Here is a 24,533-nt window from a genome sequence, read left to right on the forward strand (position 1 = left end):
CAGCTGGGTTGTGGAAACGTGGTGAAGCTGTACCACTCCGACCCCAGAAATACTACAGAGTTCAACATGAGCTGCTCCGGACAGGAAAGCTCAGTCAAACAGTGCATCGTGGAGCGAGTTGACTCGGGCTGCAGCCTCAACGGAAACGCTGCCGTGGTCTGCTCAGGTACCTGGGAAAGGAATAGAGACTTTGCAGTCGCTTACCAGCCATGGCTGGCACCATCATGGAGGTCTTGTGGAGAATGGTTTGTTCGCAAATAACGGCTAGATATAAAACAATCAAGCTAGAAACAGAGAGCAGCTGAGTCAGCTTGTTGTGGTGTGGCTGTAGATCCATTCAGTAACGTTCTCAGTAAAAGTGAATAGTGTGATAAGGTGGATTTGTTTCCAAATGTAGGTTACTGTGACACAGTAAACTGTCTTGTCTTTAGCCCTAGTCTCTACTCCAAAACACTCTTGAGTTGTAGCTTGAGTCAGCTCAGTTAACCTGAACAAACTGTTAGCTAGCTAACTAGCCAGCAAACACACTGATGTTAATGTGAACATGCTAATGCTAGCTGCTACTAGATACATTAGTGCTTTAATCAGATGTGTTAACTAGGCTTCGGGAGTATCCATTTGTTCATACCTTAATACCTTCGCGCCATTATGTATATCAATATTTACAAATATTTTGTACAAATATTCGATATCTTCAAATTTACACATAGGATCCCTTTTAATCTGATAAAGATAGGATAGGATTGCTTTCAGTGACACTTTGTCTTCTCACTTTTGTAGTCAGTGATTCCAGGCTGCTGGATGGGATTAACCGCTGTTCAGGAAGAGTGGAGCACTACCGTGACGGCCAGTGGACGAAGAGGTGTTATTCTGCCAGGACGCGGGAGGCTGAAAGAGATGCAGAGGCGGTGTGTCGACACTTGGGCTGTGGGGGGCTCAGGCACCTCCTTCCTAACTGTAAAACTGAAACTCCTGAAGTCATCTGTGGAGGTAAGAAACGGCTGTTTGCACTTTGCATCTGGTTGATTTGATGAGTTTCCACTGAACAAGTACCGCACTGTACCCATTAGTTTTCTCTTTGGTTCATGACCTTTAGAGGTTTTTAGTAGTTTATTCTACATTTTTCTCTTTTGGTATATTTTTGGTGTGTTTTCAAGTATCAGTATCGTGTTGTACCCTTTTTGGATCTACTGTGGCTGTGGTACAATATAAGTACCATACTGTACCCATTCTGCGTCTATTATGGATTAGGGTACAGCATCAGCACTGTGCTGTACCCCTAATGGTCCAACTATGACTATGATACAGCATCAGTACCTTTTAGCTTTCCATTGGGATACTGATGAGGAGTGTACATCGCTTGTGTGTTGTTAATGCCTGCACCATTTGACACTACCAGACATGTTGGCACCAGTGCTGAACCAAAAAGAATAGATAACCATTCGAGCTGGCTGAGAAATACTAGTATTGTGCTACAGTACACAAGTTCCGTTGTACTGTATAACATTCAAGAAAGAATTCTCTGCAGAACTAATGCAGGTTATATGGTGTAAAAGGCTATCACTGTACGCAGTAGAAAAAAAGCATACTTTGAGTTTGTTCTCACGAAGTGCGCTTTTAAATGTGGGCTGTTGTAGTGATCCATATACATGATGTCATATCCATATAATGTTACAGTTATGAGTTATTCATGTCAAGGATGATGTTAAGTATTTCACATAACAACTGTAGTTTGTCAAAAAATGATGTATGAAGAGGGTCTAACATGCTCTACGGAGGCATTGGCAGCTACAAAGTCAGTCAGTTTGAACTGAGAGGTTTTGATTAGAATAGGATTTTATCTGGTTGAGGGTAAATGTAATGGTAAGACTAGCCACTGGAGAGGAACAAAAAAAATGAAAATGTGACGTCAGTATGAACCTTTAGACCCGTTACATACTCGACATAAACAATGCATGCAGCGATGCAAAGCAACGTGTTACCGGCCTCAGGCCTAGGGGTACCTGGACCAGCAGCAAGATGCTGCACAGGCTTGAAAAGCTGTGGAAAACTAAAACTCCTGGAGTCATCTGTGGAGGTAAGAAACGGCTGTTTGCACTTTGCATCTGGTTGATTTGATGAGTTTCCATTGAACAAGTACCGCACTGTACCGTACTGTACTGTAGAGGTTTTTAGTAGTTTATTCTACATTTTTCTCTTTTGGTATATTTTTGGTGTGTTTTCAAGTATCAGTATCGTGTTGTACCCTTTTTGGATCTACACAACACAATCCTCAACCAAATCACAGCTAAACTCTCTTGTAGAGCACCCATGTCAAGTCACCACCCGAACAGGATGCTTATCTAAGGTTTCGGTACATTTTTAACTTTAACTTAAGTACTTTTAATATATTTACGTACCTGTGGAGCAGTAAGGAAAGAACACATAAATGATTTGTGTGCACAGCACAGCACACCAAGTTTATTCTGCAATGCGCATGACTGACTCCGGTTCGAGCTGGAAGCTTCCCTACGGAATCTGGTGCTATAGCGACACCTACTGACAAAAATAAATAGTTGTCAGCATATTAAATGGAATAGCCATTGTAAAAAACTGCCATATTAGAGTAGCTATAAATAATTTAAAAAATGGGGGTGTCTGTTTTTTTTGTCACTTATAATGGAGGTCATTTTTCATACCCTCCACAAACGCAGCAAAAGCAAAATGTGTAGTCCAAAATTAGTAATGCAACACTACTGTCTGCTGCAATATCTCGCATTTCAGGTAGGGACGCTAAATGAAAATTACTGCTAAACAAACAACTACCAATGAAGAAGTCATTTCCTGGCTGTGGCTCTGTCAGAAGAGACAAATTGGCTGATCTGGTACCATCTTTTTTTTAGCTGGAGAATGTGTAATAAGACACATTCCTCTATGGTAGCCATTTTAAACGCCCTGCTCATATGTCAATGCTCCAGATAATTGAATGCCTCCAAACTCCAGACTAGTGGCTTAGTTCCCCCTTGTGGATAAATGCAGTATTACCTCGGACAGGGCTGGAGGAAGCTGCTGGACGTGTGTATGCTATGTAAGCAGACAGCTTGCGTAGGTCAGGCACTTGAGTTTGCATATGCGTGCCTTACTTGGAGTAAATAACCAGCTTTAGATGTGAAAGATCATGTTGACAGCAGAGCCTGAAGATTAAAATGTCCATCTTGTCTTCATTCACTCTGACTGCTGCTACAGAGGAAACTTGGGTGAGGTTGGCCAACGGTACCGATCGCTGCTCCGGCAGGGTGGAGGTCTACCATGACGGTCAGTGGGGGACACTGTGTGACGATGACTGGGGTTTAAAGGATGCTGAGGTGGTGTGCGAAGAGATGGCCTGTGGTCAGCCTCGCACCGTTCATGGACGGGCCTTCTTCGGCGAGGGCAGCGGGCCGATATGGCAAGCCAACGACCGCTGCTTCACAGATGAGATGTCGTTCATGCAGTGCTCACTAAGAGGATTCAACACAACAAGCTGTGGCCACAGTCAAGATGCTGGAGTTGTCTGTTCAGGTAACGCAGTTGGTCGTTAATCGTCAGGATGGGGGATAGGGACGATGGATCAGTCTCCATCCGTTTGTGTGTTCGTTCATTCATCTGTTTGCCCATCCTATGTTATTTTCTCAAACACCACTGAACAGATTTTGATTAATTTTGGGGGCATGATGCACCTCACCACTGCATTCCTGCAATTTCAAAATTACACCCCAGCAAGTATTTGATGGAAGGCAATGTGCCAAGTTGTACGTCAACCCAAACGAGGACAAAAATGTTACGATCGATAGATAGATAGATAGATAGATAGATAGATAGATAGATAGATAGATAGATAGATAGATACTTTATTTATCCCCAAGGAAATTGCAGTGCCCAAGCAGCTCACAGTGGACAGCAAATGTATCAAAGGTGCAAGGATACAACAAAACATTACAGTTTAAAACAAAAATACAAATAAGGACACAACAAGGTACAGGTTCAGAATAAAAGCAACAGTTCCATATAATAACCATAATAAATATAATAATTTAGAAAGTGTAGTACGTGCCCAGATTGTCCATTATAATGGTAGGTTAAGAGTAATAATATGTTAAAAAGAGTCACAGGAGTCCATAATGCATCCAAGTGGAGAGGCATTAAAAGGTCTGGTGGCCACTGGAGGGAATGACCTCTGAGAGATCAGTCTGTTACTAAATGTGCTGGCTCATGTCGTGTGGTGTGTAGGAGGTGGTTCTTGTAATGTAAGATAATGTTATGGCATGGTAAAAATTCATATTAAAACAGCTTTGGAAAATATTTTGACCCCACATCGGAATAAGGATTAGCTAGAGATGACTATGGACGTCATCTCAACTTTAATTTTGGCGCTATATTTATGTGTTTTCTACACTGGTGCAGGCCATCGTATCAACATCTTTTCAATGTCAGAATGTTTGCTGGGACTGATGGGGGCACAACAGTTACAGTCAAAACATACAGTATTTGACATTTTTTAGTGATTGGTAGTCAGTAGGGGACTGCATCATTTGTTGGCAACGAAATAATTACCGTTACCTTCTTGAGGGACCAATGTCTAGCACATAAGCTACAATCATTTTCAGGTCTTTTATCTTAAATATGCAGATTGTTGAAAGGAGAGACTCGTCTGTTGATATTAGCGGTAATCTTGTGTTTAAGTGAAACACCATTTAATGACTGTAATATCATGATTTAAAAAATGACACTGACACACGGTTTATATGCAACCATAGAATATTGTCTTTAAAGGATGATTCCACTTTTTTTGGCATATTTTAGCCCATTTACTACACGCATACTTCACATCACTACTGACCATTTCCCAAAGCATACCATACTTTAAAAAAAATAAAATAAATTGGGCATTTCTGCTTTATTGGATAGTTACAGTGGAGAGAGACAGGAAAGACAGGGCAGAGAGAGGGGATGACACACAGCAAAGGGCATAGAATTATGCGATTAGGATTTAGCCTAAATGGTACGCGCTCTATCGGTTGAGACATCAGCGCGCCCCATACCATGCTTTTTTAGATTTTTAAATGTGTCTTTCTTACCTCAAAGGCAGCCATTCATTTCCATTAATTTAGTTACAGTACAAAAATCAACTTGCAGAGACTTTTAACTTGATCTGAAAAGTCTGCAAGTCTGGTGGGAAGCTCCAACCCGTTCTCATTCCCAACTCGTCCTATGTTGACTCTTTGTCAAATCCCTTGGCGTCGCTATAATGACACTAAAGGTTCCCTTCTGCGTCTGTATAGGACGCACCGGGTGTTCAATAGACTCCATGGTAAAACCTCTCACGGCAGTATTGGACGCCTACAGCTTTCTCTCCTAGACCACGGAACACACAGTCTAGCCTACATTTTCTACCCAAATAAGGGATTCAGGTTTGCTGCATTTCTTTGCTTGAGCTCTTTGGTGCTAATATAGATTTTTTTTTAGTGTGGTTGTAGATCAATTTCGAGGCCAAATAGAAAAAAAATCACTTGCATTTTGGCATTTGATGTCACTTGCTAGGTAAATTTGGCTCATAACCTATATACAAGTTATTTCAGTGCCATCTCAATAAACTGCATAAAAGATAGCACAATCCGTTTCGTCATTGAACATACCTCTTTCTGCCGTGATGAAATCGCAGCAAAATATTAAATTGGAAGGCTGGACCAGGAAGGAGTCAATCTACTGCTAAGGGGTGTGTGCAAGAGCTAAGAGGGAGTTTTGGTAATGCAATACCACTAAAACCAAGTGTTTCCACCACAAATGGAAAAGAATGGCTGCCTGGGAGGAAAAACCTAAAAAAAAAATCAAATAAAGTATGGTATGCTTTGGAAAATGGTCTGTTGTAATGCAATGTAACTTGACATCAGTAAACAGCACAAAGCATGCTCATGTTTACCAACCTGACTGGTCTGAGAGCAAATTTCATATTTCACTCTCAAGTTAGAAAATTTCCCACCATACTGACTCCAGAATATAATTTGGGCAAATAAGGAGAATCTACAGCATCTCAATTATTGGGGATGGGACGCTCTTCACTGTTGCAGCCCCACTTTGTGATTTAGGCTGACAAGTTGGGTTTATTTTTACATAAAATTATTACATAGTGTGGCTTCAAGTGTGTAATTTCTCACCTTTTTGTATCTTTTCTTAATACCTCAATAATGACAAAGTAATCTAAAAGTAACTGAAAGTGGTGTAATCAGAATACACAACTGACTTTGAGTAATGCTATGTTACTGATCACAATTTTGATAATTAGTAATTGCAACAGAATACATTTCTAAAGTAATGTGCCTGACATGGAAGACCGGCTCTCCAGCTAACTTTTGGTTGTTACTGAGGAAAACATTACATCTACCTTTTGTCATGAATAAAATAGAGATCATATGAATGTGACAGATGCTTTCTCTTCTTGATGTTTCAGAAAGCGTGAGGCTTGTGAATGGGACCAACCGCTGCTCCGGCAGGGTGGAGATGTTTAGACATGGACAGTGGTCAACAGTATGTGACGTTAACTGGGGGATGACTCAGGCCGGGGTGGTGTGCAGGCAGCTGGGCTGCGGCTTTGCTCTGCAAGCACCAACAGGGGTTCACTTTGGCCGGAGCCGAGGGCCAATTCTGAAGCATAACATGGAGTGTGGTGGCGGTGAGAGGTCTTTAACCCAGTGTATTCTTTATACATACGCTGATACAGACTATTACAGCTTCCAAGACCTGTGTGACCACAGTCAGAACTCTGGTGTCATCTGTTCAGGTAGGAGATGCATTTTATCCAAGCAAACACTTACATAAATACACAATCACAGTCCTTAAAGCTGCCATTTCAATTCCATAATAGACACAACCAAAACCTCGCCCCCTTTGATAGGCTGCAAAAGTTGTCTATGTAAGGGATAATGTACTGTCAGTCATTATTGCAAAATACACCCCAACAGGGTGAGTCAAGTCCCCAATTTGAAGGGCTGTACATTGCTGTAGATTATCACATTTATTACACGGCTACTTACTGAAGAAATTAATCTAATTAAATATTCATTAGCTTAATGCTAATTATAGCATGCTTATGCTAATGCAAATGCTATCACAATCTAATGCTAACATGCTACTGCTAATGCTTACTTTGTCTGACTTAGATGATGCTAATTTAGCTAAGTTAGCTATTAGCGTAATGCTAATGCTGAACAGTAATGATAACAATAACATGTTTATGCTAACATGCTTATACTAATATTTGGGCCCTTTCCCATGTAGCATTGGCATGTTTGCATTAGCACATTAACTTTTGCATGTTAGCGTTGGCTACTTGATTTTTTAATTTATTTTGTAAAATGTTAATTTGTTTTCTTCAACGTGGTTGTGTGATGATTGTTTTGAGTGTTGTGTTTTCTGATTTGTGAATTTATTTTCTCTATTTGTATTTTCTGTTTAGTTCATTTGTTGTTCATTGGTCAATCAGGACTGAGTATTTAACAAAGCTGTGTTAGTTGTACAGCTGGTGGCCATTAGCTTCTGGCATTAATTATACAGTCGTGGTAAGACCGGCTCCTAATGGTCAGTGCATAGAACTATATGTATATATACTGTATGTATATCCATACAGTGCCAGACAGACAAACACTGCTTGTTAGCCATTTTAAGCACTATAGATATAACACAGCACACCAATCAACAATGCTTACATCTTGTTTTTTATTTGGTTGGTTTGCGATGAGCTGTATTTTATAAGCCCATTGGTTTGTTTGGTCTCACCTGCATTTGTTCTCTCTTTTATAATTGTGGTTTATTACTTCACGTCTGTGTTTTATCACTGTGAAAAAAAATCAGTCCTAAACCAAACTAAGCTAAGCTAAGTTAAACTAAGCTACACCACACAAACGAATGTGAACCTTATGAACGGGTCTGACCACTTTTTATGACCATATTTTAACTATTGGTCTAGTTTTGTAATTTATGGTTTACGTGAACCCCTTAATAAACTACTAAATAAATAATAAACTAACTGTACTGAGCCAAACCAAATCAAACAATATCAAAACCTGTTTCTTGTCGTAGGACCCATGCCCAAACCTGAAATCTTTGCTAGCCCCAGTGCTGAGGTTAAACGGGGTACCAGAGTGGACATCAGCTGCTCCTTCAGGGCTCTGGAGGAGTTTCTGGGTGGTCTGTTCACCTTGGAGCAAACCTCCGGCTCCTTCAGGCTGGAGCGAGAGTCCAGCAGCAACGCGGTGACGTTTGTCATCCCCAACGTGGACTATGGTCACGAAGGGTCGTACCGCTGTCGGTATCAGAAAAGGTTGGAAGATAGAGACGTCTCCACCCCTCACAGCGACTCCATCAGACTCAGTGTTGCAGGTGAGAAAATAGGCATGGTGGGTTTTTTTGTGTGATTGCGAGTCAGTTTTTAAGTGAGATTCCTTTTCATTGTATTTTGTCTCCATCTTTGGTGCCAAGTGCTCATTGCTGCGGTGTTTTTTTTCATTTTTATTTTGTCTCCATCTTCGGTCATTGCTGTGGTGTTTTTCTTGTTTTTTTGTTTTTTTGTCTCCACCTTTGTGGGCGCTACTGTGACGTCTTTTTCCTTGGATTTTCTGTTGATGAAGTTTGAGTTTCTGTAGGTGGCTCTCTCTTCTTTCTCTTTGTCTGTCAGCCATGGTCAATACCATCCAGCTGCAGACTTGCGGAACGCGCCTCAAGCTAGGCAGGAAATTAAAACTGGCTGTTTTTGTCTTTATTACAATAGGGAATAATTTCAGTTAATGATAAAGCCTTTAATAGAAGCCTTCTATAGAAGCTGTTTCAATCAATAATAGTTGGGGTTTTTGTTATAATGTCAGGTTTAGCGTCAAGCTAACTGCGCTTACTGGCACCACAAGGTAATTGTGCCAGACGGAGGCGTCACCCTGCAAGGGGCAGGTATTGCTGCTCATGCTAACTACCCAGTTCTTCTGCTCATTCCAAACAAACATAAAATGCATCACTTCCTGTGCAGAGGATTTTTCCCAGGAATAACTTGAATTATATGGAAACCAAGAGCGTCTGTGGGTTGTTTTTTTTTTTTTACTTTTTTACTGTTGCAATTTCTGCCTGTGTCATACCTTACCTTTACAATCTGATGCACTAATCAATCGTGATCTGTCCCTCTGACATTGTCAATTCCATTTTAGTCTGCCTACACTTTCATGCTTACTCGGCTCGCATCTCATGAAGGCAACAGCAATGGGACAAAAGTTGTGATCTCAGCAAAACCATTAATTTGTTATCTTGAGATAATGAGATGATTAAGTCGTGATTTCGATATAACAGCAGTAAAAAATATGAGCAACCATGGAGCTATAAGTCACAGATAACACGTTTGCCAACTGAAGCCAAACTTCATGATCTGCCAACTGTGTGTTTAACCATCAACTTATTTTTCAAGGAGGCAAGCATCCTCCTGATAAATGTGACATCATCAACAGTTTAGGACCTAACCTAAATCATTCACCTAATTACAGTAAATCAGAGTTTGATATTTTGAGATAATGAGATAATTACAGTAAGTCATGTCCTCGGAATAATGAGGTTAAAAAATTCTCCAAGCTGATGACTTTTCTCGTTATCTTCTGCAGCACCATGAAGACATCCAGACAGTCATACAGATGTTGAGCCACTGCCACCTGACCACTAACAATGGATCAAAGATGAGACGTTTTACAGTTTGTTAAAGGAAATTTTCAGACTTTTTTTTAGTTTTCAGACTTTTTTTTAATTTCAGACTTTTTGGTTGTGTTTGTCTTTAATTGAGGCCCGGTCTCTGTCAGCATGTGATGAGGTGGGCTCTCTCCAGTTAGTCATTGCTAGTCACTGTTGCTCTCCTTTGCAGCATATGAAGGTTTTAATTCCAAATCAGACGTCCACCATTTCAACAAAGCTTCAGCTTTTACAAACATTGCATGAATATCACCCACATTTTTTTTTTTTTCAAAAATAGATAAAAAGCCTTTTGGAATAAAAACCTTTATATTATTTTCTCATGCAAACCTTAATCTGTATAAGAACTGCATTCACTTCCTGCAACCTTCTTTGACTTGGCAGGATTGTATATGACAGTAATTCTGTTGCATTTGCAGGTATACAGCAGGCTCGATTTACCACCGGCTACATGCTGGTACATTAGCCTGCGTCTGGTAAGTTAGTCAACTCTAGCAGGTAACCAACCATCGTTTAGAGGTTAGAGGTAAATCAGTTTAGAGTCAAATACTGGAAGTAGTTGGTCAATTTTGGAAATAAACACCAGACATTGTGGCTGGTGAGCAAAAAACTTTGTTCCTGCCCTGGTTTATGGTGAAGATGGAGAGGAAACTTTAATCTGCGCCGCTGGATTATATCGTTTAGATGCATGTAACCATGAAAATGTGTGAGGGAATGCACTTTTTACAAAATAAAATCAATTGTAAACTAATTATGTTTTGACTTTAGTATTGTACTTGGCTACACGTTAAATTGCTTCCATTACTGAGTACAGATTTTGTCAGCTCTCCTGTGTTTTGTATTTTATTTTTTTGTTTTACATTTGTAATTACCTTGATTTCTTTATTCATTTGTACTTAATGCTTTTTTCTCATGTCACTCAGTGCTAGTTTGCACTGATGACATTTCTGCCTTTTCTCATGCTGTAAAGCATGAAATAATTATATTATTATGATTATGATGATTATGATTATTATACCATTATTATGGAAAGGCATTTCAATGTCTAAATAATATTTGACTTATATTACATTGGTAAAATGATTGGAATTTACTTAAAATGTAAAATATTACATTTTTACCTGCCAAAATATACTTACATACAAATATTTTGACTGGTGTCTGTAGCTGATCAGCTCCATGGGACAGGTGAGTGTATATCCATCCATTTCTGTTTTCAGCTAAATTCTGGTAAGCTGCAGCATCTACAGTTCCTCATACAGTTCCTCGCCGGAGGTCAGTATTTTCTATTGCAGACAAATTTGAAGGAAAGATAATGGAGTTAATGGAGGGTCGGATGTGTTGAAAATTGTCAACTTCTCTGTTGTCCCTGCTCAGTCAACGTCCACCAAAAGTTGTATTTTGTGGGCTAAACAAATGATATTTTTTTTCAGCATATTTTTACACTTAAACACGTTACATACTTTGTGTGTGTGTGTGTGTGTATATGTATACTTATACGGATATACACACACATACTGTGTATACACATATATATGTATATATACAATCACTGGCCACTTCATTAGGTACACCTTGCTAGTACCGGGTTGGACCCCCTTTTGCCTTCAGAACTGCCTTAATTCTTCGTGCCATAGATTCAACAAGGTGCTCAATTGGTACTAAGGGGCCCAAAGTGTGCCAAGAAAATATCCCCCACACCATTACACCACCACCACCAGCCTGAATCGTTGTTACAAGGCAGGATGGATCCATGCTTTCATGTTGTTTACGCCAAATTCTGATCTACCATCTGAAGAATTTCATCACTTTCAAGTTTTCAATGAAGTTGGTGGGTAGAGTTAGCATAGATGACCTTCCATATTCATGAGTCTCTGAGTAGTAGCCTAGATCCTGTAATTCTAACTTTTTCATTAAAAATGGGCATTATGAAGTGGTTAGCAAAAAAGAATAAGACAACTCATCAAAAAGTAGTGCTGCAGCTTTATTATGATCAACAAGTAGCGACAGGAAGCTATCTTGCTGCTCAGTGCTGCAGTTCATAGTGTTGTAGCTCTATATTGTGTATTTGTTTGCCGCTGGTCAGTGTTGTTGAACAAGCATCCAGCCCCCCATCACCTCTTCTCCTACACAAACCAATATTTGCATCTCAGTTCATTTAGGAGCTCATTCCCCTTGGGTTCCCCCTAAAAATTTTGGATATCCGTTGTGAATTAAAGAGACGTCGGCAGATAGTAATAATTTCCATAAATGAGAGGTAACATTGTATTGGCATTTTTGTTATAGAGACATACTGTACATCAGAACAGAATTTGCATCAAAGAATTTGCATCAAACCCTTTAAAGGATTAATTTGTGCTCATTTCCTGTATTCCCTTACTGTTTTACATCGCTGTAGATCATTTTCCCGTGCTTTTATTATGTTATGAGATATTTGTTTTTTTACTTAATCATCTATGCTCGTTTGAAAAGAAAAAGATAAAACATTTAAATTGTAGTTCTGGCCAACAATTGTAGAAAACAAAACAAGAGAACTGTTCATCTTAGTGGTGAGATTAAAAAACCAGTTCTACCTGAAGGTCCCGGTACCGGCACCCCAAGGGCGTAGTGAGGAAAATTCGCTGTGAAAAGTTGAATTATTTTTATAGATGACATGAGTGTTATACTGTTCATAGAATGAAGCTGAAGGAGCGCTGCTTTGCTTACCAAGTTTAAAAGAAGGTGCTCATTGGAGTCAATGTTTAGATGTCAATAGACAGAGAAGGGAATACAGCTCATCTCTAGTGGCTGGGATGGCTGATCCTCCAAAAAAATAGTCCAAGGCACACTTCTTTGCAGAAAAAGTTAAAAAGCCTTTAATGTATGGGCTACGCCAACGCGTTTCAACTATACAGTCTTCATCAGACTGTATAGAAAGCAAAGAAGTGTACGCTACATTGAATCCTATTCTTGACCGTTCCACCCAGCGAGAAACTTGCTACTGATGCTTTCCAAGGTCTCTTATCTGACTTCAGTCTGACAGTAACTAATAACTCTCAGTCACGCTCCTGTTAAAGCCACCAGATGGCGTTTTAGCACAACTTTACTCAAAAATAATAGTTTCTGTGATTATTTTAGAACTCAATTTAATATCTTTTTGTCTGAGAATGCTGGTTCTGTTGACGACCCACGCTATCTAGAAAACTCCTAACTAAACACTAACACTAACACTAACACAATTTCAAATAGTCTGTGCTTTTTCTTTAATGTGACTCAATGTATTTTACTTTCTGAATCACGTTGTGTTTCTGTGACTTTTATGTTTGTCCTGGTGTTGCTTTTTGGACCAGGTATCCCTTAAAAAAGATACTTAAATTCAAATTTAATTCATTTTTTAATTCATAATTGTAGATGCTTTGCATGAAACCTGAGTGTCTCTGACATCTTAGTTCGACCAATTTGGCAATGTAAATCAACAATGTCATAGATGATATTTTTCTTGATGATGAGAAGTGATGACTTACAATTTATAAAACAAAAGAGCAATATATTGGTTTATTTAGGGCAATAATGTTTATATATTAAAGTTTAAAACTGTGCTTATTTGAAAATAATAAGATCAAAAAAAAATTTTAGTTGTAGAGATTGTAGAAAACGAAAAAGTTGTTTAGCTTGGAGTGGTGAGATTAATAAATTACCAAATAAAAAAAAGTTCAAAAGAAAGATATTTTAACCTGTCAATCATCAACAATAGACTCTAAGATGAACAACAATAACTTGATTCTGTCTGGTTGAATATCTCATCCATTTCAGTTTATTTTCCACAATAAACCATGTTTTGTACATCTGTGATGTTAAAATCATGTTCAGTTACCCAACACATAGAATACACTCTATACAGTGATTGGTGGATCATGTTTGTTTACAGTATAATGAGTAGTAAACCAATATGAAAATACAAACATTAATATTATTACGTTAAGATGCATGCACACGTGTGTGTGTGTGTGTGTGTGTGTGTGTGTGTGTGTGTGTGATCCTGTACAGAGTAAATGATCATTTCAGCAGTTGTGTTTCTCTACACAGGAAAAACAACACAGTAATATATTGGTTTATTTTAGGACAATAATAACTACATTTTGAAGTAAAAAAAAACATATTTGAAAACAAGATAACAAAATATTCATTTAACTTTTAATTCTGGGAAACGATAGTAGAAAACATAAAAATATTTAGACTGGAATGGTGAGATTAATAAAATACCAAATATTTTAACTTGCCAATCATAAACAACAGATTCTCAGATGAGCAACTACAACTTGATTTTGTCTGGTTTAGTATCTCATTCATTTCATTTTCTAAATAAAATGTTCATGTTCCAGTACATGAGTCGTGTTAAAACCCTGTTCAGTTTCCCTGCTTATAGAATACAGTTTGTTGACAGTGATTCATGTATTTTTTTTTTTTTACAGTAAAATGACTCATTATCTATATGAAAATACAAATGTTAATATTCTCACATTAAGATACAAGTGTGTGTTTCTGTTTGTGTGTGTGTGTGATCCTGTACAGAGTCAACTATCATTTCAGCTGCTGTCTCTGTTCAGCAGTGTGAGTGTTTCTCTACACAGGAGGCGACTCTCCCTCCTCTATCTGACACAGAGACACTGAGGAGTGAAAGCCAACCCCAAACGCAGGGTAGAGGGGTTCAGTGAATGTGGAGTGGAAGGTGTGGAGGTGGATCAGTGTGTCAGAGGAAACTCTGTAGAAGGACAGAGAGCCAGCAGGCCAGTCCAGATACACTGCGACTCTGCCAGAGCCAGAGGAGAGGGGGGTTTGTATGACTGTTGTTCTGTTATTGTAAGAGGCAGAGTAACTCTCACCAGAGCAGAAGAGACTCCAGGACTTGTCATTCACTCCAAGCCTGCAGTCAACACCCCTTCCTCTCCTTCTGATTCCTCTGTAAGTCACTCCAATAGAAACCCATCTTTTCCATTCAACCTCCCAGTAACAGCGACCAGTCAGACCATTTCTACACAGCAGCTGAGGCCGGTGGTCAAATCTCTCTGGGTGATCAGGATATGGCTGCTTCTCTGTCACTGCTGTCGCCTTTCTGTTGTCTTCAGACAGAGAGAGGTTTCTGTTTGCTGTGTTTGGGTCCAGTGTGAGTTCACAGGCATCTGATGGAGAGAACAAGACACAATACAGCAGCTGTTTCTCATCTAATACACCTGTTGTGTTTATTATTTATTGATTTATGAATGACTGTTAATTATTATTATTTTTAAATACACCTATTATTCAAATTGAAAATAATTTGTTCAAATTACTAGAAAAGGCAGTCAACCTCTAATGGGGCTTACATAAGATACAACAATTAGGAAAATATGATAAAACAAGAGTACTAATAAATGAATGGGTTAAAAACAAACAGACAAAAAAATAAATATACTACATATATGTAGTATATTGGGACAAAATAACAGAAACACCATCGAAAATGACATCACAATTTTAAAGGCAGCAACACAAGTGAGTCATATTAAGTTGAATACCAATTAGCAGTATGTGTCAGCTTTAAAAGAGGTCTCACAATCACAATTTTTATAAGTGAGTTTTCAAGGCAACATAAGGTAACTTACAGAGGTACAAAGAGGCCAGATATACAGTAGTTGCTGCCTGAATTGCTGCTGCACTGATTGCAGTAAAAGTATGTAACGTGGCAAGGGGGAAAGTCTTAAAATCAAGGACAACATATGCCAAACACAGGCAAACTGCACTGGCAAAGAGGAACAGTGGCCAAAAATAGATCCTCCCCAATATTGACTAAAGGACACTTAGGGGGATATTTGCTAAACAACACCACAAACTACAGCCTCGAAAAAAATTACCATAGAGTTGAATCAACACTTCTGTGACGCAGTCTGAACAAAAACTGAACATTATGAGCTTCAGAAAGCTGGTATGTATTGCAGGGCTATTGCATTGTATTGTATTATATTGTAAGGTGTTTCTATTATTTTGTCCACCCCCTGTATGTATAACTTACAACTTTGCTGAATAGATAAATATTTTGCAGAGGGGTGGAGAAACTGGAAAATACTAGACAAATACTGACTTGAATGTAGTTGAATGTTTTTTGCTTTGTTTTCATGAATCAAACTAATTACACACTTACACTTCTTTGGACCAGATTTCAACCTCTGAACTCCACCATGGTCCACACTGAGGAGGGATAAACAAAGTCAGACTGGTATTTTCTGAGTGATTATGGAAACATGCACGTTTAATAGGAATGATTTTCCATCTGTCACAATTCCTGTTAAACAATATTCCTCATCTTCTCAGTGTGACAGAGAAAATGTGTGTGAGCTCTCAGCCTTCTAGCAGACGTTGCCTCTCCATACCTGAGAGAGTCCAGTCTCCAGTGTGGATCCTCCAGTCCAGCAGAGAGCAGCTTCACTCCTGAGTCTCCTGGATGATTGTAGCTCAGGTCCAGCTCTCTCAGATGGGAGGGGTTGGAGCTCAGAGCTGAGGCCAGAGAAGCACAGCCTTCCTCTGTGAGCAGACAGCCTGACAGCCTGCACACACACACACAACACAAGCTACATGTTTATATTTTACATTTTTTAGTATACAACTCTGAATTAGTTGTTCTATTTAAAATAGTTGTCTGGTTTTAAGGTTGCTGATATTATCGATCAGGTCCCTGTGATTGTCGAACTGTATCCCTCTGCCCACACTGTGCATGCCGGGGCTAATGACTTTACTGACAATTTTGACTCATTCTGGAATAATGTACACTTATACAAATGGGATATTTCTCCACTGATGTTTTGGTTTCTTATTTTAATAATTCTTGCTTGACCATTCTAGATTTTATTGCAACTTTTAAAGACAAAATTAGGAAACCTAATGCCCTGCCTTGGCTCAATGACATTACTAAGGACATTAAGAGACAATGCAGGAAAGCAGCGTGCAGGTGGAAAAAAGATAAACTCACTAGTTCACTCAATATCCTCAAAAACGTAATGACTGTGTATCAGAATGCAGTCAAGTATGCCAGGAAAGCAGATTTTTCAGATTGAATCTCCAGCCACTCTAGTAATTCCATGGTTTTTATTTCAACCTTTGACTGATGAGTCCCCATCCAATCAACCAGTACAACCACTTCCTGAAAAATGTGAGGAGTTTCTCCAATTCTTTGTCAATAAAATAGAGGGGATTAGATCACAAATTTCCCCTGAGTCCAGAGACCTCTGTATTTATAATTGCTCTGATCCCCCTGCTCCGCTAACTCATTTTAATGAAATCTCCCTTCCAACCCTAGAGGACACCATCTCCCATATGAAGTCCACTTCCTGTCCTCTAGATATAATTCCTACCAGATTCTTGAGAGAGGTATCTCAGACAGTTGGCCCAAACATTTTATCTATTGTCAACTGCTCTCTAATTACTGACGTGTTTCCTTCCTCCCTCAAACATGCGATAGTTAAACCTCTTCTGAAAAAGTCCACTCTAGATCATCGTTTAAAACAATTTTAGACCAATTTCTAAACTACAGTTTTGATGATTGTTCTATTTTAATTCTCCTTTATCTGAGTGCTGCTTTTGACACGGTTGATCACCACTATTTTAATAAAATGTTTAAAGAAATGGATTGGCATCAGGGGCTTGGCTCTTGATCGGTTTCGCTCGTACCTCAGTGACAGAAGTTTCTCGGTCAGAATTCGAGAAGCCTCCTCCTCTGTTGCCCCCCTTTTGTGAAGTGTTCCCCAGGGGTCAGTCTTAGGTCCCTTATTATTCTCTATCTACATGCTTCCCCTGGGGCACATTATTCGTAAGCATGGTATCCACTTTCATTGTTATGCTGACGACACTCAGCTCTATGTCCCACTCAGACCTGGTGAAGGAGGCAACATGGCCCGTGTTATGACTTGCCTCTCTGGCATTAAGTGCTGGATATCACAGAACTTTCTCCAGCTAAATTAATCAAGATCTGAGATCCTTTTATTTGGTCCCCCAAACATGGTCACCTCTTCGCAGTCAACTCTTGGCACCTTGTCCTCCAATGTCAAGCCTGCTGCCCACAATCTGGGGCTGTTCTTTGACTCTGACCTCTCTTTTGATGGCCAAATAACTAAGGTCATCCAAGCATATTTTCTTCGGCTAAAGAACATTGCTAAAATTGGGTCCTTTTTATCCTTTAAAGACCTTGAACAGGGGATCCTTGTTTTTATTTCCTCACGGTTAGACTACTGCAATTCTCTTTACTCAGGGCTCGGTAAAAAAAGCCATCTCCCACCTGCAGTTGGTACAAAATGTAGCTGTGAGGCTTTTAACCAATTCTAAGAGATGAGACCACATCATACTTATTCTTGCATCTCTTCACTGGTTGCCCGTAGGTTTCAGAACTTTAAGATTTTACTGATAACGTTTAAAGCTTTGCAGGGCAGGCTCCAATCCACATTTTCGACCTTTTAATCCCTCATGAGCCTGAGCGCAGCCTGAGATCCTCAGGTAGGCCCTCCTGGTTGTTCCTAAAACACGCCTCATCACTAAATCCTCAGACACTCACAGGACACTCCCTGCCTGAGAATCTCAGGCTAGCAAAATCTGAATCATCTTTTAAGTCACTTTTTAAAACCTACTTTTATGTAAAGTTCTTCTCTTAGCATCTATTTTATTCTAGGTTTTGAAAAGTACTATATAAATAAAGTTTATTATTATATACTTGCAAAAAATATGACTGTCTCAAATGTGAACAGTTGACCCAATGATCGGCTTTGTGGCTTTATTTGGTAAAGTTTAAGAGTTCTCGAGAGTTTATGACACAATCTTAGATGTCCTTTCAGGTATTTTAGGTTTCAACAACGGGAAGCAGAGAAAACCCTACAGAGGTCAGCTTTTTATTTACTAACATTAAACTGCAAGTAAAGCTTGATTTAAATGGAAAACTAACCTGAGAGTTTCCAGTCTACAGTGTGGACTCCCCAGTCCAGCAGAGAGCAGCTTCACTCCTGAATCCTGCAGGTCGTTGTTACTCAGGTCCAGCTCTCTCAGACTAGAGGACTGGGAGCTGAGAACTGAGGCCAGAGCTTCACAGCTTCTCTCTGGCAGCTGACAGCCACTCAGCCTCAATAGACATGAAAAAACATGAAAGTATTATTTTATTATATTTTAATGTCAGTGTTGTCGCTGTTTTTTCTTTCAAACTACGACTACTAATAATCATAAACTGTATTTATGTGGCCCTTATCTAAAATCAGATTTTATTGTGTACTTTGCATGGTGCTGTAGCTCATTGAGTTGAATGTAGCACTAACGATGCCAGGGATACTGGTTTGATTTCCACTAGGGTAACCCATGTTAAAAATGTATTTACACATGGTACTGTAAGGTGATTTGGACAAATGCATCCACCTAATGGCATATGGTAGGTCATGCTTCACAAACAGCCATAAAGAATAGGAAGATATATAAAGCAGATTTTAAGTGTTTTAAAAGATGGGCCTTTTTTCTGTCTCTATCCAGTCCAGTTTCTATCCTATGAAATTGAAAATGCATATGAAGTTCTGATGTGAATCTAACAGGGTCACCCTTTGCAGATTCAGGAATACTGACCTGAGAGACATTGTTTTGAGAGTACGGACCTTAGTGTGGAGAAATGTTTCAAATGAAATGATAAAAACTGTAAATTGATCTTACCTGATAGTTTCCAGTCTACAGTGTGAACTCTTCAGTCCAGCAGAGAGCAGCTTCACTCCTGAGTCCTGCAGGTCGTTGTTACTCAGGTCCAGCTCTCTCAGACTAGAGGACTGGGAGCTGAGAACTGAGGCCAGGGCTTCACAGCTTCTCTCTGACAGCTCACAGCAACTTAGCCTGAAGAAGGATTAGAAAAAATATATATAAATTTTTCCCTCCTGTAAATAAGATCACATTTAATGTATTTAAAATGTCTAGTTATCTATGTACCTACAAAGATTTATTGGAGGCTTTGACCACTGGCAGCAGCCTCAGAAGAGCCTCCTCTGAAGCAGAGTATTTCTTCAGGTCAAAAACGTTCAGGTCTTCTTCTGATGACAGTAAGATGAAGACCAGAGCCGACCACTGAGCACGGGAGAGTTTGTCTGTGGAGAGACTTCCTGATCTCAGGTACTGTTGGATCTCCTCCACTAGAGAACGGTCATTCAGCTCATTCAGACAGTGGAACAGATTGATGCTTCTCTCTGGAGAGGGATTCTCCCTGATTTTCTCCTTGATGTACTGGACTATTTCTTGATTGGTCTGTGAGCTACTTCCAGTCTGTGTCAGCAGGCCTCGTAGGAGAGTCTGATTGGTCTCCAGTGAAAGACCCAGGAGGAAGCGGAGGAACAAGTCCAGGTGTCCATTTGGACTCTGTAAGGCCTTGTCCACAGCACACTGGTGGAGGTGTTTTAGTTGAGATTTGTTCCCGAACAGCATAGACCACCAGGATGCTGTTTGTGTTTCTGACAGTAGATTAACACCAGTGTTGATGAAAGACAGAAAGACGTAAACAGCAGCCAGAAACTCCTGAATGCTCAAATGGACAAAGCAGAAGACCTTGTCCTGGTACAGCCCACGCTCCTCTTTAAAGATCTGTGTGAACACTCCTGAGTACACTGAGGCTGCTCTGATATCAATGCCACACTCTGCCAGGTCGGCTTCATAGAAGATCAGGTTGCCTTTCTTCAACTGGTCAAAAGCCAGTTTTCCCAGAGATAGAATCATCTTCTTGCTCTCTGTAGTCCAGTGTGGATCTGTCTCATCTCTCCCATGATACTTGACGTTCTCCAGCTTGGACTGGACCACCAGGAAGAGGATGTACATCTCAGTCAGGGTCTTGGGCATCTCTCCTCTCTCACTGGTTTTCAACACATGGTCCAGAACTGTAGCAGTGATCCAGCAGAAGACTGGGATGTGGCACATGATGTGGAGGCTTCGGGATGTCTTGATGTGGGAGATGATTCTGCTGGCCTGCTCCTCATCTCTGAATCTCTTCCTGAAGTACTCCTCCTTCTGTGGGTCAGTGAAACCTCTCACCTCTGTCACCATGTCAACACACCCTTGAGGGATCTGATTGGCTGCTGCAGGTCGTGTGGTTATCCAGAGGCGAGCAGAGGGAAGCAGTTTCCCCTTGATGAGGTTTGTCAGCAGCACGTCCACTGAGGTTGACTCTGTCACATCAGTCAGGATCTTGTTCTTCTTGAAGTCTAGAGGAAGTCGACACTCATCCAGACCGTCAAAGATGAACACAACCTGGAACTTGTCAAACCTGCAGATTCCTGCTTCTTTGGTCTCAGTAAAGAATTGATGAAGAAGTGACACCAAGCTGAACTTTTTCCCTTTCAGCAAATTCAGCTCTCGGAAAGTGAACGGAAATGTGAAGTGTATATTGTGGTTGGCTTTGTCTTCAGCCCAGTCCAGAGTGAACTTCTGTGTTAAGACTGTTTTCCCAATGCCAGCCACTCCCTTTGTCATCAGTGTTCTGGTTCGTTTCTCTCTTCCAGGTTTAAAGATGTCTTCACATTTGATCGCTGTTTCTGAACTTGCTGGTTTCCTGAATGCCATTTCAATCTGTCTGATTTCATGTTCATCATTGACCTCTCCACTCCCTCCCTCTGTGATGTGGAGCTCTGTGTGGATCTGATTCAGAGGTGTTGGGTTTCCTGCTTCAGCAATCCCCTCAAACAAACACTGGAACGTCTCCTTCAGATTAGATTTTAGTTTACGTTGGCACGCTGCAGCAAAAGTTTCTGAATGAACAAACAATAAATGAAATCAATGAGTGGATCTTGTGGAAAATCTGAGAAATGTGGATGTATATATATTTCCCACTCCATGATATCTTTTCAGCTCATCATTAGAGGACAGACAGGTTTTGACTATGTCCAGCCCAGAACAGATAGATCTGATGCAGATGTGTACAGCACATTTACAGCAGTGTTTAGAATGTAAACCTCTCCCATTTTCCCATTATTTCCTCTTTCCATCCTGTTATACATGTTAAAAGCCTCTTACTGCTCTGCAGAGAGTCAGCCAGCTCCACCTGCTTCATTCCCCTGAGGAAGTGCAGTGTGATCTGCAGAAAAGCCTCTCTGCTGCTCCTCCTCTGCTCTTCCCCCTCACCATCCACCACCTTGTCATCCTCACTCTGCCCCTCTAAGCATTCTGGGTAATCTGGACAAAGAACCCTCTGGAAGCTCTTCAGTTCGTTCTTCATAAAAACGACAATGTTCTCCTCAAGAAGCTGGAACAGAATAATATAATAAATTAAATTAATAGTTCAGACAAAAATGAAAATTCAGTCATTATCTACTCAGCCTCATGCTAGTAGAAAATCTGGTAAAATTTGTTAGTCCATACACAAACAACAGTCCCGGAGATCCCCGGAAGAAGTACATTGCAGTGTTCTCCAAAACAATGAAGTTGCTGGAGACCTGTCTTCAGACTTCAAAAAATAATGGAAAATAACCATAAAATGGCTCCATGCAGCTCTTACAGCATAATCCAAGTCTCTTGAAGCCAAAAGATCCCAAAGTGACTTGAAAAGACCGACATTTACATCATTATTTAGTTGAAATCGGCACTCTAGCTGTTGATTTAAAAAAACATCACATTTGTGCACACCCCGGCCCAATAGGTAAGACCAAGCACAAGATTTTAAAACAGGTAGAAATACTGTTTTAAACCAATTACTTTGTATTTAATCATTCAAATTCAATAAGTGAGCACCCATATTAATGTTTGATGTCCACTTTAGTCTCTGTTCCGTATTTATTCTGCACAGTGTAATACATGCAGCGTTTATAGTTAAAAATGGCACATTTTATGACATTTTTCATGATTATTATGATATCAAACATTAATATGGATGCTCACATTTTATGGTTATTTTCCATTATTTTTTTAAGTCTGAAGACAGGTCGCCAGCAACTTCATTTGTTTTGGAGAATGCTGCAATGTATTTCTTCCAGGGATCTCCGGGACTGTTGTATGGACTAACAAACTTTACACAATTTTCTACTGGCATGGGGGTGAGTAGATAATGACTGAATTTTCATTTTTGGGTGAAGTATTCCTTTAACTTTACTACTAAATTTGTAGAACACAGCATCAGATCCATCTGTCATTGATTGAAAGTACATTGGTCTAAAGAGTGTAGCATGGAGACTATGACCAGATTTCTTGTTTGCATTTTATTTGTAGCTGAATAAAAATGTGTTGTTGTAAATTTATACACCATAAATATGGAGTCCAGGTCTGTTTGATGCTCCTGGGCAGTCTGACCAGTGGGAACCTCTGACCTCTCCTGGTGAACTCTGTGGAGAAAACATGATGTTTTAGGTCATTGTCACACACACACACACACACACACACACACACACACACACACACAGGTTGTTCAAGGCAAGGCAAGTTTATTTATACAGCACATTTCAAACACAACAGCAATTCAAAGTGCTTTACATTAATAAAATAAAAATAAAGACATAGATAAAAAGACAGTGCAAGAAGATTAAAAAGATGAAGAAAAGTAAAAGTGCATTAAAATCACATTTAAAAGAAAATATAGGTTAAAAGATGAAAATAAATAAATATTCCAGTGCAGATGAGTGTTGCCCTAAATTTCTTAAAAAGCCCTGGCGAACAGAAAATTTATAAGCCCTGATTTAAAAGATTCTAAAGTGGAGGCAGACCTCAGATGTTCTGGAAGTTTGTTCTAGGCCTGAGGAGCAGAAAAACTAAAAGCTGCTTCTCCATGCTTTGTTCTGACCCTGGGAACAGTAAGCAGACCAGTATCTGAAGACCTGAGGGGTCTGGCGGGTTCATAACATTGAAGGAGATCAGAAATGTATTTTGGTCCTAAACCATTTAGTGCTTTATAAACATGCAACTGAAACTCAATTCTTTGACACACAGGAAGCCAATGCAGTGATCTCAGCACTGGAGTGATGTGGTCCATGTATTTAGTCCTGGTCTGAACCCTGGCAGGTGTTGTGTTCTATCATGATGAATCCTTGTAGAAGCACAAGATGAACTCCAGTGTAAATGCTGGTCTGATTACTGGATGTGATGTTTTGAAAGAAGAGACAAAATCTGCAGTTTGAAGGGCTGGACCAATTCTATACCCCATGACTGAGAGACTGGTAACAACAAACCCATCTGTTTTTATCATCAGTTATCATTGCTTACCTTTTGTCAATAGAGTGGTGTCCTTCTTTGAATCCAAGAGGTGGAGTCATAGACCGACCACTCTTCATGGACACACAGCTGGGTTCAGGGGAGTCTGGTCTTTCCTGCTGGATCCTGCTAGAAACACAGGATGGACAAAACAGGGACAATGGTTAGAGAGGCAGGGTTTTGACCAACAGGTTGACAGTTCCTGACTATCATTAGTTTTCATTCTTACCTTTTATCAATAGAGTGGTGTCCTTCTTTGAATCCAAGAGGTGGAGTCATAGACCGACCACTCTTCATGGACACACAGCTGGGTTCAGGGGAGTCTGGTCTTTCCTGCTGGATCCTACTAGAAACACAGGATGGACAAAACAGGGGAAATGGTTAGAGAGGCAGGAGTTTGACCAACAGGTTGACAGTTCCTGACTATCATCAGTTTTCATTCTTACCTTTTATCAATAGAGTGGTGTCCTTCTTTGAATCCAAGAGGTGGAGTCATAGACCGGCCACTCTTAATGGACACACAGTTGGGTTCAGGGGAGTCTGGTCTTTCCTGCTGGATCCTGCTAGAAACACAGGATGGACAAAACAGGGGAAATGGTTAGAGAGGCAGGAGTTTG

General features: G+C 39.9%; 2 protein-coding genes across 2 annotated transcripts in view; one reads left to right on the forward strand and one right to left on the reverse strand.

The window, feature by feature from the left end:
• Positions 1 to 10,471, forward strand: part of LOC139911345 (scavenger receptor cysteine-rich domain-containing protein DMBT1-like) — a 40,395-nt gene extending 29,924 nt beyond the window's left edge. The window contains exons 21-25 of the mRNA XM_078284948.1: positions 878 to 990; positions 3,226 to 3,540; positions 6,467 to 6,796; positions 8,095 to 8,394; positions 9,651 to 10,471. Coding sequence (XP_078141074.1) covers positions 878 to 990; positions 3,226 to 3,540; positions 6,467 to 6,796; positions 8,095 to 8,394; positions 9,651 to 9,658 — 1,066 coding nt within the window. The 3' untranslated portion in view covers positions 9,659 to 10,471. The remainder of the gene's footprint in view (positions 1 to 877; positions 991 to 3,225; positions 3,541 to 6,466; positions 6,797 to 8,094; positions 8,395 to 9,650) is intronic.
• LOC139911338 (uncharacterized) overlaps positions 1 to 24,032 on the reverse strand; it is a 279,947-nt gene extending 255,915 nt beyond the window's left edge. Inside the window, exons 1-7 of the mRNA XM_078284763.1 lie at positions 23,929 to 24,032; positions 22,976 to 23,054; positions 21,754 to 21,982; positions 19,691 to 21,488; positions 19,420 to 19,593; positions 18,674 to 18,847; positions 16,119 to 16,292 (exon numbers count right to left, since the gene is read on the reverse strand). Of these exons, the coding sequence (XP_078140889.1) occupies positions 16,119 to 16,292; positions 18,674 to 18,847; positions 19,420 to 19,593; positions 19,691 to 21,488; positions 21,754 to 21,982; positions 22,976 to 23,054; positions 23,929 to 23,996 (2,696 nt within the window). The 5' untranslated portion in view covers positions 23,997 to 24,032. The remainder of the gene's footprint in view (positions 1 to 16,118; positions 16,293 to 18,673; positions 18,848 to 19,419; positions 19,594 to 19,690; positions 21,489 to 21,753; positions 21,983 to 22,975; positions 23,055 to 23,928) is intronic.
• Between the last annotated feature and the right edge of the window lie 501 nt (positions 24,033 to 24,533).

Source organism: Centroberyx gerrardi, chromosome 7 (genome assembly GCF_048128805.1).
Source record: "Centroberyx gerrardi isolate f3 chromosome 7, fCenGer3.hap1.cur.20231027, whole genome shotgun sequence".
In the NCBI taxonomy this organism is placed as follows: domain Eukaryota; kingdom Metazoa; phylum Chordata; class Actinopteri; order Beryciformes; family Berycidae; genus Centroberyx; species Centroberyx gerrardi.